Source organism: Strigops habroptila, chromosome 6 (assembly GCF_004027225.2).
Source record: "Strigops habroptila isolate Jane chromosome 6, bStrHab1.2.pri, whole genome shotgun sequence".
Classification (NCBI taxonomy): domain Eukaryota; kingdom Metazoa; phylum Chordata; class Aves; order Psittaciformes; family Psittacidae; genus Strigops; species Strigops habroptila.
Window position 1 is genome coordinate 67688746 of NC_044282.2, and position 15444 is coordinate 67704189.

Consider the following 15444-nt stretch of genomic DNA (forward strand, 5'->3'; position numbering starts at 1 on the left):
CATCACTCATTGTGCAACAAACAGTGATATTTAGTTGACAGGTAGAGGGTGGGAAGTGATCAGTATCTATGTTTGCAGAAAGAGTCAAAATACGTATTTTACTACTACACTTTTTTCCTCTCCATAAACTCTACTAGCTAGATATTAGTGCTACATCACTTTTCCTGAGAAAGCTCCAGAGCTGGCCTGCAAGGCTCTTTATATTCACTGGTCATATTCAGGCAATTTGAAGCAACTCCAGAAAGCATCACCACACACTAACATCTATCCTGATGTTGTATGAGCTTCCAACCCACTCAATATTTTCCCATTTTCCCATTAGGTCTAATGGACACAAATGAAAACACAAGCTAAACAGAAGAATTCACTCAGCAGTACATTATGACTTTACACTTGACATACACATATGCTGCAAACAACACAGGATGACCTAGCTTAACAGCCTGAGCCACAGAATTATTAGTTTTCTGCCATGCCTGTTCTGAATATCCCTGAATAGCTACTTCCCTCTGCACTTTCATCCTTAAAACAAAAGAGGAAAAAAAAAGAAAAAGCAGTGTTTCGAACAGAGCTCTATTTGGAACAAAAGGTGGCAGTTCAAACCCTTAAGAACAAGTAGCATCTGCTTACAACTCTACAGTATAAACAAACCACAAGCTAGTGAAAGCATATTGAACTTGTTCTGGCAGAAAACCGTGTCTCCCCCAGGGAAGGAGATGGTGGTAATGCCTTAGGGACAGAGATTTCGTTGTCTTCCCTCTATTGATTTGGCTTAATGACATAAGCTGTTGTATATGCAGCTTTTCCTGTTGAAAAGCATGGCACTTGGGCCACAACACTGTGACCTTTTCTTCCAAGTTAACAGCAAGATCCACAAGTCTGTCTACACTGCAAAAAGCAGCATAAGGAAGAAAGCTTTGATCTAGCTAAAACCACGCTGCTAGAGTTGAAGTTACAACACTGTTGTGTGCTTCAAAAGCTGTTTGTTCAGTTCAAACATAGGGCTAATTTACACCAGGTACAATGTCATTTTTACATGGCCAAGCAGCTTTCAGGAGCCACATCCATAGCTTAGAACACTATTTTGCACTGTCTAGGTGTAACTAAGTCTGGTGCACATTGAGTATCCTTGCAACATAGAATGTGGAACTAGGCAGATACACTAAGTAGATTAAGCGACAGTGACTGGGATGAGCTTCACCAAGCAACAAAACAAACTTGTGAAAGAAGACACACTCTATCAGAGTTACTAAGTGTAAAGACATCACCCTCTGGTCCAGTGAGTGCGGGGATGAATCGGTCATTCAGCACAGGATGGCTGCATTCTTGAGCGCACAAGCTGCAACATCTGTGCCTTGTTCCCTCTGTGTAGAACATCTCTCATATCAGGTTTGCCTCTCTCAGCTCTTCTGAGGTTTCACACATCTCTCTGTTCCAGTCCTCTACCCAATCTCCCACTGCTTTCTTTCAGTCCACAGTTCTTTCATCCTCATTGGTATCATCTGAACCAGGAGACTTCACCCATTAGTACACTCCCACATCTACAACGCTGTCCTTGCTTTTAGTTACAGCAGTGATCTCACAGAGAGCTTTTCTCAGACTGTGACCATGATGAATAGAGTACCCCTCATGACTCTGAATTACTTCAAACATTTACTATTGTATCTTTGCAACCAGATGTCCCATGCCTGCTGAAAACTGAGTTCAGGTTCTAACATTCGCCATCTCCTCCCACAAAATCCAGGCAAAAATATCAACTTTAGCAAAATGAGTCATACTCCAAGGGCAAAGAGCAACATGATAGTAAGAGGCCATACCTATTATGCAGCAAAAGACATGAGAAAAACAGGTGTATAGCAGAACTGGAAAACAAATACAGATGTCAGCTACTTGGGTAAGGTTTACTTCTCCATGAATTGCTTAACCTCTCTACTTACAGTCTTGAGAAGGAGCTACAGCCCAAATGAAGAAGTTTTGCCAACTCTCTACAGTTCCCCATTACACTGTGCAGTGGGATGACACATTAAAGACCTCACAGTGACTTTGCATCTTCTGCTTTTCCTATTATTTTCACACTGCTGCAGTCCTTTATTCTCATCTTTTCCCAGGAATTATTATCTTGTCCCTCTTCTCAGAACTGCCTTGCCTTTTGAATCCCTGGCAATTATTATTTTTAAAGTGCCATATAAAATGATAAGGATATTTACAGACATACTTAAAGCAGACAGCTCATCTTTTCCCTGTTACATCTTCTAGAGTTTTCAAGGCAGAGCATGTAGAACACTGCAGAGAGCCATTTGCATATCAAAGAAGATACAAGGAAGTTTAATGTTTTGGCTAGCATCATAATCAATACATGCTGTACAGTATATCAAACTAGCCCGACATCAGACCAGTACTAGCAATTTTACCATTTGTAGCTCAAAGTGCTGCAGAATGCCTAAAGTAGAGCTCAGCCATCAAGGTAACTGTATTTAGTTCACACAAAGCTGTGTCACTGCTTCCAAAGAGAAGCATAAGTAAGAATGCATTGGCAGTTAACATCACCTACAAGAAGCCATTCATTGGGACAGCTAACAATTCATTTCACTCAAAGACTTTCACAATCTGCTAGAACTCAGAAGAAAGTAGGAGCTTTTCTTCTGTAAAGCTTTCTTACTGAACAATTTCTCTATTCTGCACCAGAACTGGGAACCATCCCTTTCTGTCACCAATAACTGCCCCAGTAACCTTTAGAAATGAGGACAAGTAGGACGCAGTTACTCAGAGTTTCAAACACCAGAAATCGGCTGAGTGTCCAGCCCCCTGAGTAAAGCATGTCCAGTCTCACTGCATGCAAAGGGATTTCTCCACCTCTGGCTTCCAGAAAGCCTGCCTGGGCCTTAAGCAACCTTCAGCCAACAAAACATCACTTAAACTGGTTGATTCCTAATAGAATACTGACTAGTGTGGGCTGTATTCCAACACAGCCACTAGCAGATGGACTAGCAGCTCTTCTCTTCCACACTGCTGTTCAAAGGGTATGCCATATGGAAGGGAAAACAAATAAAATCTGAGTAGAGGTATTACACACCCAAGATTAGTCCACCCCTTAATCAATTAAAAATACAGCAGTGGAGCCCAATCTCCTTTTAAGGGAATTTCCCCCATATGAAAAAAAATCTTCGGTGAAACCCTCTAAAAAATCTTAACATCACTGCCACTGTTTGAGGGCCTGCCCATGGGTAATGCTTTGCTACAGCCTTTATGAAAACAAGCATTACCATACAGACAGGAGAGCTGTCTTTAAGCTGCATTCTCACCACACTATCATGTAAGGCAAGCTTTACAGTTTGTGTACTTGTTCAAGACTAAGTGCTCTTTTGCATTTTTACATTCTTCAGAGACAATCACACCTTTGTTTGAGCGATGCTCAGAAACCCAAGTATTACACATCAAATATTCCATGCTGTGTACTAAATACTTATGCAGTTTTACCTAATACCATATATTTTGAGCTCCTGGGTTGTTGCTTTTTTTTTCCTTTCCATGGGCTGGCAGTGTAATTTCAGTCTGAGCCAGAACAATCAGCCTCATACCAGTTGCTTGTGATTTGTATTGACATAACACTATTCATCCATCCCAAAGCAATTTTTCACCCACTCCTGAAAAACAGCTATTTCTAAACCTGAAAGCCATTGTGTTCTACAAAATCATCACTAACCTCTGAGGGCTGGTGACAGCCATACCATGTTGGTTCAAGAAAATCAAGCAGCGGTGGGAGACTGTAAGGAAAAAAAAAAACCCACTGCAAACAAGTCAGTGTCAGCTAATGGAAGACAAAGCATCTCTCTTTTGCCAGGGAAGAGGAAATAAAGATAAACCATCTTTCAGCTCCAAGCAGGTATTTCCCATAAATAAACATAAATCAGGAATAGTTTAATAGCAAGCACTGTTTTAAGAATCCACCCAGGCCTGAAGGTTAGCAATAATATTTTCCAGTTATTCTTTTCCTTACCTTGGCTCCTCCATACCAAGGGTTCCTAAATCTCAAGGATCGTGAGCAGTTTCAGATTCTATCAGCAGAATACCTTCTTGCAACAGCCAGCTTAAATAAAGCACTCTGGGTGACAGAGAATAGCAGAGCACAGACCACCACATTTAAGATCAGAGTTCACCACACCTCACCCTCTCCTGCATCTGCCATACATGCCAGCCTCAGTCTGGCTTTTGTAACCCCCACTTCTCCCTCACCCTGCCGAGGTGATGATTTTTATAGCAGCTGTTGCTTATCCCCACCCCACCCCCCAGCCCTTGATCACAGTCAGGGCTGCAATTAGCCCCTCATTAGCCCTGCACCAGGGCAGCTGGGGATGTTGTTTCCCCTCCTCCAAAGCCTTCATGCTGATGTACAGGGAGACTGGAATTTGCCATAGTGATCATGGTGCCTGGCTCACAAAGTGAGATTAACAACATCACTTAACAAACCAGGATTTTGTATAAGCAATGCATTCCTTAGTAACCACCTTAGCCTTGAAAGAAGAACTAAAAGACTGATAAAAGGGGAATGTCCAGCCCAAGAAGGCACCGGATGACTAGACAATTACTAGAAAAACAAAAAGTCAACAGAAACAGCAGTAACTGGGTGAAAGGTAAAAGTGGCATGGGGAGATCACAACCACCGACCCAATTCAGTACAGAAAAGGCTTCTTCCTTCCCCCCCCTCACAGAGCATGTGCTCTACTTTACACAGCAAGGGAGGACAATTCAACCAATAGAAGCTAGAGTACTAATCAATAATACATTTAGTAACTTCTGACCAATGAAAAGTAATTTCTTTGTGGTATATAACTGTATATAATCTGATGTATGCAGAACTAAGGTGCTAGCTTTGTGGAGCTGCCACCTAGCACCCTATCTCACACAAAATAGCAGATAAATAAAATACCTCCACTCTGTGTATATATTGGTGTTTTGCATGCTGGGTAAACGATCCCACTTCTGGGACAATGCTGCAATCTGTGTGTGAAAAGGAACTCAGCACCTACCAGCTGTCTGAGGTTTTCTGTCACTGAAGCTGCTTGTATGTAGCTGGCCAACACAGCAGTAACACCACCCCACTGTGGGTACAGGCACTTCATGCACTGCTGCTTTGCCACAGGGCCAGCACACTTCAGGAACACACAGCACTCTTGTTGTCAAGAGTGTACTGGCACAACAAAGCTGTGATGGCAAGAACATGTTTCCTGTGGAAGAAACACATTGTGGGAAAGCCCCAAGTGAATACCTTGTCATCTTGGCATGGACTTGGCAGTGCTAGGTTAACAGTTGGCCTTGATGATCTTAAAGGTCTCTTCCAGCCTAAATGATTCTATGATCTTTCATAAGCCCTGAGGCATACTTATTGTTAGTAGAATAGATAACAAGATGCTTACAGCAACGTATGTTATCAGAGAAAAATCTCTGCTGTAAAATGTTAGTGCCATCACAAGAAAGAATTACACAAGCATGTGTGAATCCTTCATGAACTCTGTCATTCTTTCTGCTACAAACAAGCCAAATCAGAAACCTGGCCTGCTGCTGTGCAGTTTGAGCATGTTCTGTGGAGAGACACTGGTATGGGCAGGGGTCACCAACTCTGACAGGAGGGGCTGTGCAGGCTGGACTTCTTGAGCTGGGGAAGAAGCAGTTTCAGGGGGTCATAAAAGCAGCCGCCCCAAAACTACAAGGGGTTTACTGAGGAGATGGACCAGGGCTCTTTATCGAGACGCTCTGTGGAGGAAAAAAGACAACAGACATAAATGAGAACAATAGAGTTTAGATAAAGAAACTCATTTTCACTATGAAAATAGTTAAGGACCAAGTTACCCAGAGTCCTTGGAGGTTTTCAGTACTGAGCGAATCCATAAGCACTCTGACGTGGGCCCGCTTTGGGCAGAAGACCCGTAAGGGCACTCCCGGCTGCAGTGTCCCTGTGATGCTCCTAACCAGCTGCGTCCTTCCCACAGCCAGGCAGAAGCCAGCCGCTGGATGTCACCCTGCGCTCACCGAACAATGCGGCTCCCACAGGCAAAAAGGACCAAATCTCATTGCAGCGAGGCGGCTTTCTTAATTACAAACTTTTTACTTCAGGTAATCACTTAGGAGTATTACACTTCTTCAAAGCCAACCTTGCTGAAAAATACACACCAGTGGAGTTTAAAAGCTTCTGAATCCCCCCCTAAGGCTGAAAACTTAATGCTAACTTCAGCCAAATAGATGCCATGAGATCACAAGCTAAGAGTGCAGTTTGAGGCAACATCAAGTGGCCTCACACATCAAGTCCTCCACACTCTTGTTTAAACACGAAACTGAAACACACATCAAGCTGTGTATTTCCTCTATGCTGGGATAAAATGAACAGAAACAGACTGCAAGATCTTGTCATATAAATAGCACACGCTGCATGTAAGATTGCGCACATATTACTAAACCAGTAACTGTGAAACTGCTGTGATTTCTATAAAGAAACTGCAAGGACAATAACCACTGTACAGGAAAAAGAAAGAAATTAGAAAATCAAAAGCATCCTCCTCTGCCTGCTAGCGTAATATTGATTCTCCTCTCCTCCTCCTGCAAGTCAGTTCCTGTTTATTTGAGCCAGGTTTGCTACAGCATGAACACTTAGGGGTCTGAATGGCAAGCTGTGCTGTTTCAAAACGAGCTCCACCTAAGAACGTGAAAGGCAGAAAACAGATCTGTGTTCAGTGTCAAAACTATTGATCTTTAACCGTCAACTTCACATTAATAATGCTGCAAACCGCAAGTACTCCAAAGTTCCCTACAGACAGCCCATCCTCCCCTGTTGCCTTGGAGGAGCCCCTCATCGCGCTGCCCCAGAGGAGCCCTTTATCAGACTGTGATGGACGAGACCACTGTCGTGTTGCTCTGGAGGAGCTCTTCACCGTGCTGCCCGGCTCTTCTTGCAGCTCCTCATCATGCTGTGCCCAAAGACCCCCTCACTGCATCGCCCTGGAGGAGCCCATTATCATGCTGCCCCAGAGCCCTTCATCATAGCTTGCTGGAAAAGCCCTTCACTGCATTATACTGGAGCAGCCCTTCATTGCGCCATTCCTGAGGAGCTCTTCATCGTGCCATGTCTGAGAAGTTCCTTCACCATGTCATCCTGGAGGAGCTTCTCATCCCACCACCACTGAGGAGCCCATCATCACGCCACACCAGAGGAGCTCTTTGCTGCGCTGCTCCGCAGCAGCCCTTCATTGCAGTGCTTTGGAGGAGACCTTCATCATGCCATGCCAGAGAAGCCTTTCATCATGCCACTCTGCAGGATCCCTTCGTTGTGCTGTGCCAAAGGAGTTCATCATGTTGCTCCTCAGGAGCCCTTAATCATGCCATCCCCTGTGACTCTTATCATACCAGAGTTCAGATTGTAACATAGGTCACCTGTGCTTGTGAGATGACAGTTTTACACAATGTCAATGTATAAAACAAGTATCTATGACACTGTACAGACAAAAAGTGCTGTAAACTTTCATTAGATTGGAAACCATCCAAAAATTGCACATTAGAGACCAAATTCAGTAGACAAGTATCTCTGCCAGTACAATGCTGCTTTGCAGCCAGATGCTTTATGAATACCACAAAGTGAACCTTTATCTTACTTCCCTCAGAATTAGATTTTCAAGTAGCAAAGACAGACTTTGATGCCCCTTGAAAGCCCACTGTGTTATTTTACTGCACAGAAGAGATCACTGCAGAACAGGGTCTCTGATGGCAGCTAGGGAAAAAGCAAAGAGAAATAAATACACACTGCCCACGTTCTGCCACGATGGCCCCAGACTTGCTGTAACTGCCAAAGAAGTCAAAGCAGGCTGTGTTTCACTGATACTCCAAACGCTGCCCTTTATACAAGCTCAAAAAAGACAACATATATATGCCTACTCCATGTTGTATGCATCCTGCACTGAAAATATCCTTCTCTTAGTTGTTTTGCTGTCCTGAAGCATCCATAGCTCAAAGAAGCTGGTAAAAGAGCAAACAGGAACTGAAACCAGTCATGCCTGCAAGCTTTTCTTTACAAGGACTTGAGTTAAGGATTAACACTGGTCTCTATGACACAAAATGTCCAGTTTTGGCCTGGAGCTCCTGCGCTGTAAGTGAAAAGGATGGCAACTTTGTGAAGAAATGTATATAAAGCTTTTTACATCTGACTCTTATAGATCTATGTAGAACTGGGTAATTTACAGTAGGCAATTGTAACAGATTATGATTTGAGGAAAAACTCCTTATTTTCCAATAGCAAGTGCTAAACCTTACTGTTTTTATTCATATTTGCAGGGCAATTTAACGTATTTTGTGCATTGTTTGCAAACACCTACTGCTGCACATACTATTCTGGTTCTCTCAGCTTCTAACACACGCCCAGGTGTAGGGTGCATCTCCACCAAGCAGCACGCCTACCCAAATGAATGCACACAATTGCAAACACCCCATCTTGGAAAGCTGTGGGGAACAGGAAAAAAGAAATCACACTTTTTGGTTAAAAAGTAACTGTTTGCTTATACACAACCCTACCAAAGGTCTTTGGCAAACTTAAGCACTACTAGTCCTAAAACATTCTGTCATTCGACCTCCCCAAAATCATGAAATTTTACCAGAACAACTCACTTTCTGAGGTGGAACTGGCACAGAGGCTGAGCACTGCCACCACCACCACCTTTAGCCACAGGCACGTTTAACACTGAGTGACACAACCTCCCGCTCCAGAGGGCGGGAGGCTCAGCCCAGCGGCCCCACACACCCCCCATCCCACTGGAGGCACCCGAAGGCAGAACCCGCCATGGCCATGCGCAGACCCGCCGCCTTTGCCGCCCTCCCGCCTCAGGCAGCCCTTGCCCCGCCCAGACCCGCGAGCCGGAGAATGCCCGATCCCGATTGGCTGCCGCGCTGGCGGGCACTCGGTGCCGCCCTTCTGGAAGGTTCTCCGCCCGCTGAGGCGTGGGCAGCGCTGTGAGGGCGGGCGGGGCTTCAGCGGCGTGGGGCGGCCATGAGAGGCGGGTTGGGCTGGTTTTTGGGGCAGGGTGATCCGCTCTGTCCTGTGGGTGCAGAAACGTGCTTGTCTGTAGAAAACGAAATCTGCTATTCCACCCAGTTCCATCAGTGGGGCTGTCCAGGCACCCCAGCGCTGGCAATCAGGCTGTTGGAGCCAGAGAGGGGGCAGCAGGATATCTCCTCCAATTCTCTTACTTTGAACATTTAGCAGAGGCTAAACATCTTCAGTACCAGCGCTCAGGGGAGCAGCTGGGTACAGAACTGCCTCCAAGCTGGGGTAGGTGCTGGGTAGGTGCCATCCCCAGCCTCACCCCAGCCTCTCACTTCAGCCCTGGTCTCTGAGCTGTGGTCTCTGCTTGAACCAGCCCTGCACCAGCACACAATGCGGGTGAGATACTCTTTTTGACACACTGCTAAAGCCCATGTTTAGTTACTGGTGGTTTCTCAGTTGTTGGATAACTGTTGCAACAAAGATGGTTTATTCCCACGAGTCACAGATGGCTCACCCAAGGAAGGTATTTTTAAGATCTAAAGCATGGTGTAAAGTTATGGCAGGAAAATGCAGGTCAGGATCCCACACACGGCATATTTATACCACACAAACAGCAACTCAAAGGCTATTAGGTTTATTAACAAGTAACAAAGTATACGCAGGTAAAAAGTCTCTATAGAACAAATCTCATGTAGGGCTATTTCCCCATCCGAAATCACTCCTTTTAAATGAAAACTTCCTTGTTTTGAAGAAAGAGAACTTGTTTCACAAACATCTATCACAGGAAGGGCTCTGTGTTCAGGGAGGGTGTTCAGGTTTCCTCCTGTCAGCTTTCCCTGGTAGCAGCCGACAGATTACCCTACTGCTGTCAGCGCTATTCACAGAAGAAATCAATGTCCTGAAAAAGAGAGTTAAAAAGAAAGATGCGTTGAGATTACTGAAGGATTAGCGTTCCTTCTTTGCCCCCCAAAGGTATGTGAGTAGATGCAAACACAGAATACACTATAATATACGCAAAGTACACCGTAATATTCTCACAGTATTGTGGAAAACAAAAAGGTCTTTTGTCTTTTGATTCCCTTTGTGTAGCTGGGATGATTTGTTCCTGCCATAAATTTTTTAAGTGAATTAGGCAATACCAACTTCTCTCTTCATTTCAAATGATTCCTCTATCTCCCTTTTGTTTTGTATTCCCACATCCAGGCCTAGATTTATTAGTCATGTGTAACTCTTTATCCTTAAACAGCTTCTAATCACACATGAAAGGATGCCTTAAATAGACCGAGCCTATGCAATCCACTTGCTACACAGAAATGTGACTAGAAAATAAATGCCAGTATTCTGCTTGAAAACTTTCAGCGTGGCATAGACTTCCACAGCATATTGGTCTAATCTGACTTTCTGCTATTATCTTATATGGCTGTGTAGGTCTCAATTCTGCTGCAGGGAATTATTACACAGTGGTGCTCAAACTGTACAGCATTTACATCAGACCAGCGCATATAGCTGTCCACTGGAAGCAAAGACGGGGAGCTGTTTCGGAACAGATGCTTACTGGTAATGAAAGTACTCTCATCTAAGCCAGCAAACAGCCAATTTTAAGCAATCGAGAGAAGGCAGGCAATCCAACACCACTCTGTAATACACACAGTCTATTGTGTTGAGTCTATTGTAGTCAGTGTGATTCAGTGGTTCAGAAGTAGCAGCACAGAGAGGAAAAAAGAAATGTCTTAAGATTATTGCTCAAACAGCAACCAACTGGCATGGGTTACCCAGTGCTTCACAAAAGGATGTGGAGAGAAGGTCACAGGCCGAAATGTTTATTTGCAGGTTCTGTAGCTAATGGTGTACACTGACTTCAATAGTGAAAGTGACTTTTGGGAAAAACAAAACAAAGGCCAGAGATGCTTAGAGACCCCCAGGCTAAAGTCCTCTTTCAGTGCAGCAGGTGCCCTTCCTTATACTTTCCCCATCCAAGTCCCTATGGGTCATTCTTCCATGCAATGCCCTTCGTATGCCACACAGTGCTTCTATCGGGGCAGGTTCTGAAAGCTGATTAATCGTTAAGCTTTGGCCATCATCAGGTCTCCTCATATAAATGGCAGCCCCTTCCCAAGAGAACACATCATAACACCAGTATTGGGCTTTGCTGGTGCAAGGCCAGGAAGGCAAGGCAAAATGATTGCTGGTGGCTTGGGGGAAGGTTACAGAGCTGCGAGCAACAGATTGGCTTCTGATTTGCAGATGGAAGGGTGGTGGCGTGCAACAGCAGCTCTGCATAAAACAGCACCTTTAAGGGATGTTTTTGGAGCAGGCAGCATGCCCATACGCAGACTGGTTAAGACATGCTGTAGGCTGTTTTAAATGTGAACTTAGATAGAGTCAGATCTTTAGGGTCACCCTTGCACCATACAGCTGAGAGCAGTAGAACAAAAAAAAGGCTGTACATTAATTACCCTTTGTTTTCTTTGCAAAGTTCCTGCGTAGCAAGAATGTGAAGGGTGAAATGACTGTGAAAGTCTGTCACTAGTTTGGTGAAAGAAAATGACTTCCCAGTTAAAGTCCTGCATTGCAGCCTGACAGCAGCCCGTTCTGGACCCCAACTCAGCCTGCAGGCTAAGCCATCGCTTTAATCTGTCTCTGCTTCCAGTCCAACTTGCCGTGTGGCAGCTGGCTGTCATGGTTCAGAAAAGAGCTTAGAAACATATTTTAGTCATTCTTTCATGTTCTGTGACTGATTAATTGCTGCAGTGCTTCTGGGCCAAATTCAGAATGACCTAATGTCGTGTCAAGAAAAGCAATCACTTATCCGAGCTTCGCATTTCCTCAAATAAAGCTTCTCTGACACATTATAACGCAAATACCAGTGACTGTTTACATGAAACAAAATTCTTCCTTTCACTTACTTCCCCTGTGTTAATGAAACCAATCTCATAATCTTTAATCTTCGTATTAAAGACCCCAGATATGATTTCAAGATTGACACCCTAATCATATTTTGCCATATGCTTCAAAATGGGTAAATATTCAATATTGATGAAGGTAACTGCTGTAAACCTATGACTCAATTTGTTTTGAAGCACAGAAGTAAGCTACCAGTCAGCATTAATTGTAAGCCAAACCATACCAGCCTCTGAGAGAGGATCCTCCTCTTCCACTCTTCTGTGAAGTGTTTCAGATTACAAATCATCTGGTGTACAAGACACTACTGGGCAGAATGAGGGGCAATCATCCCTTCAGAAATACAGCCTACTTACAGAACACTTTTCTGAAAGCTTTTTAATCCAGCTTTTTGACATATCAGTAACTGTGTTAGGAGAAAACAAGCGTGCTTCAAGTAAACCAGAAGTTCTGTATGACAGTGTCCATCTATGTATACAATTAATAGAAAGAGCACTTGTACACGTTACTGAAGTATGCAGCACGGTATCCAGACTCTAAAATAGAAAACTTTGGGTAAAACTTGTGTGGCCTTGAAGGAATACTATTCCAGTCAATAGGAACTCTAATAGGATCAAAGCCTTAATGCAGCATTTGTAACATCTGCAATGTCAGAGCTTATGTTAGAGATTTTATTGAGGCTATTTGCCTGTATTAAGGCCCAAAGATTGGATCCCTAAGCATCTGTGATACGCTACAATCATCTGCCACCATTATGATTTGTTTTTACAGCAAATTAGCATTACACAGCCAAGTATAATTATGTAGCCAGCTGGGCTTTTGCAAATTCCTTACCGTTGTAGGAACAGTCTTATTTGCTTCTTGATAGACATGTTGTTCTGAGACTAAACTGCTAGGAAAATAACCAACTGTCCCCATATGGTCTTCATACTGTTCTCCATAAACCTTCAAGCAAGGAGATGTATAATTAGGTACCTTAAAAGAGTCCTCATCTGGTTTGAGCTAGTTCATAATTTAGTCAAAGGCAGTTACTAATAGTGTTTCTTACTTTGGTTTTAGACTTCCTAGGTTCCAATTAGCCAGCACATAAAAGGAACCATCAACAAAAGTTCTGATCCAGGCATACATTTTTTGGAGGAAATGAATGCCATCTATAGTTCATCTGGATTGTTTTTTAATCAATACAGCTAATATTTGTCTTTGCTTCCCTTAAATTTAGAAGTTTTATGACCAACTGTGATAAAAGCTTTTTCCTCCATCATTTCAGCAGCCACAGAAAGGAACTGTTGAGCCCTTCCATTAAGGTTCAGCTCATCATTACCATATAGTTATTGAAGATATTTGATTAAAAAACAAACATTCCTTCCCAAAATCCCTCAAGACTCCTCAATCACTTTAAGTTTAAACATTCCCTTTGAAAATTAAGTTGCTGCTTCAAAACCCACAATAGCTCAGCATTAAAATACATTTCTTGACAGAAATATGTGTTAATCTACTTCTGGTTTGCTCATATACACAAGAATCTCCTCTTACACTTCCAGCCCAGAATTCTCCAGAGTCGTCTTCTTTCACTAGTTTTGAGTAAATATAAATCAACTGCCCTTTTTTAATATTAATGAATCTGCAGTCTGGAGCATTATAATCCTCTTCTGCTCTGGCAAGGGAAATGGTGTCTAGGAAAAAACAATAAAAAAAGAATGAGGTGGATGAATTTAAAAACATATCTAATTTTAGAGAGAGAATTGTAAGTATGTGTGTATTCTTGTATGCACATGTAAAACTATTTCTACAGGTAAAAGTAGGTTATCCTGAAATTCATGAAAGTCTTCAAGATATTTTTCTGCTCATTTTTCTATCCTCCAGTAAGCAAAGTAACAGCTTAAGAATGTGCCATTTCATCACAGTGGAAGTTAAAATCCTTTTCTTTACACTTAGCTTACACCTGAGTGAAAAATGTCCTTTACAGAACCCTTTTGCAGTGAAACTTCATGAATAAACCCTCCCACTCTGCTTTTAAAGTTGACAAAGCAATGCAAATGTAACACAGTTAAATAAATAACTAATAACCAAAGTTTTTCCTCACATTACCACATCCAACCTCCCCATTAATTTTTGAGACTATTTTGTCCTCAAAATTAAAGCAAAATTACTTACACACACAGTCATCATCAGCACACAGCTTCTGGCTGGCAAGCTTGTCCATAAAAATCCCAGTTACAAGAGGATACATTAATCCAAGACACAAAAGTAAAATAACCAAATAAACACTTTGTGTCATTTTTCTTTGCTGCAGTGATTGCGAAATGCACGCCGGGACCAGCAATCGCTGTCTTTTATGGAAGAGGCAGGCACCTGGACAAACATGCTGGGCCAATGGGAAGGGGCTGGGGCGACATTCCACCCCATCAGAGGAGCCGCAGGCAGAAGGAAGACCTCAGGGTGCACTCACAAAACTGAATCCCCTCCCAAAGCCATTCTGCATTAACATTTTAATCAACAACTGTATTATTTAAATGTTTTAAGCCTTCCTGTAGTTGTCCATAGTTTTAATCTTACCTCAAGCCAAGTTTGAGAATGAGAATTAAGTCAGACCCTGGTAAGCAGCAAAGGAAATTACATCCTTCCAAATCCTCAAGATACTCATTTTCACAAATGCTCACTGACAAGTGTAATCTTCACTGGACCGTTAACCCTGTGGCAGAGATTCCCTTGTCTGCATGGATGTAAACTAACCAATTGCAAATGTAAGCAGAGCATTAGGGAGTTGTAAAAAGGCTTTGCAAGTCACCAATTTAAATTTGAAATCTAGGAGGTCAAGCACCACATACTTGTATAGGCAAGATCCCTTCCACAGGGAGACGTGAGCAAAACACACAGGTCAAGCCAGGACATCAACCATTTCACTGAACTCAGTGGAGAGTTTGCAGATGCAAGATGCTGGACAACATACAGTGCTGCAGGCTGACTTAAAAGGTCCTCTTTACACCTCGAAGAGGACATCTAGAACTCATCTAACTTCCCAAAACCTTGGCCTAGCTTATGTGAGGCAAGACTTATAGGGAGTGTTTTAATTAGAATAAATGCACACACATGCACATAAGGAACAACTGGAGTTACTGCGCTTGTGTAAGCAATTCACATCACTGCTGTCAAGTTCCAGAAGGCTGGTTTGGATCAATCCATAAAAGTGACCAAAAGCACATGTGGAAGCTCCCCAACGGCGCTCCAGAATAGCAGTGCTTCCATCCTGATTCACAAGGCAGCCCAAAGAGCTGCTGGCTGTACCAGCTTTCAGTCCTCAGCGGAACAGTGGAAGCTGTCAATTGCCATCAGAAATCCCACACTCTTTAAAAGAAAGAGCATCTTGCAATTTCTTGCATCACCTTCCTATTACAGCTGACTTCCTCACAACCACCTCTGGTCTTCCAGCCCATTACTCCTTCCTCCAACCTCCCACACGCAGTGTCTAACCTCCTTTGCAGACAGCTCCACACAAACCCTTCCAAGCAAGTAAAGGTGAA

The 15444-nt window shown here is 43.2% G+C and overlaps 1 protein-coding gene across 1 annotated transcript; it reads right to left on the reverse strand.

Moving 5' to 3' along the window:
- Positions 1–9640: 9640 nt before the first annotated feature.
- Positions 9641–14242, reverse strand: OTOR (otoraplin). The gene is made up of 4 exons (XM_030490648.1): positions 14078–14242; positions 13457–13596; positions 12758–12868; positions 9641–9920 (listed from the first exon to the last, which is right to left on the reverse strand). Exons 1-4 carry the CDS (start codon positions 14199–14201, stop codon positions 9897–9899), a joined length of 399 nt encoding a protein of 132 aa, XP_030346508.1. The 5' UTR covers positions 14202–14242; the 3' UTR covers positions 9641–9896.
- Between the last annotated feature and the right edge of the window lie 1202 nt (positions 14243–15444).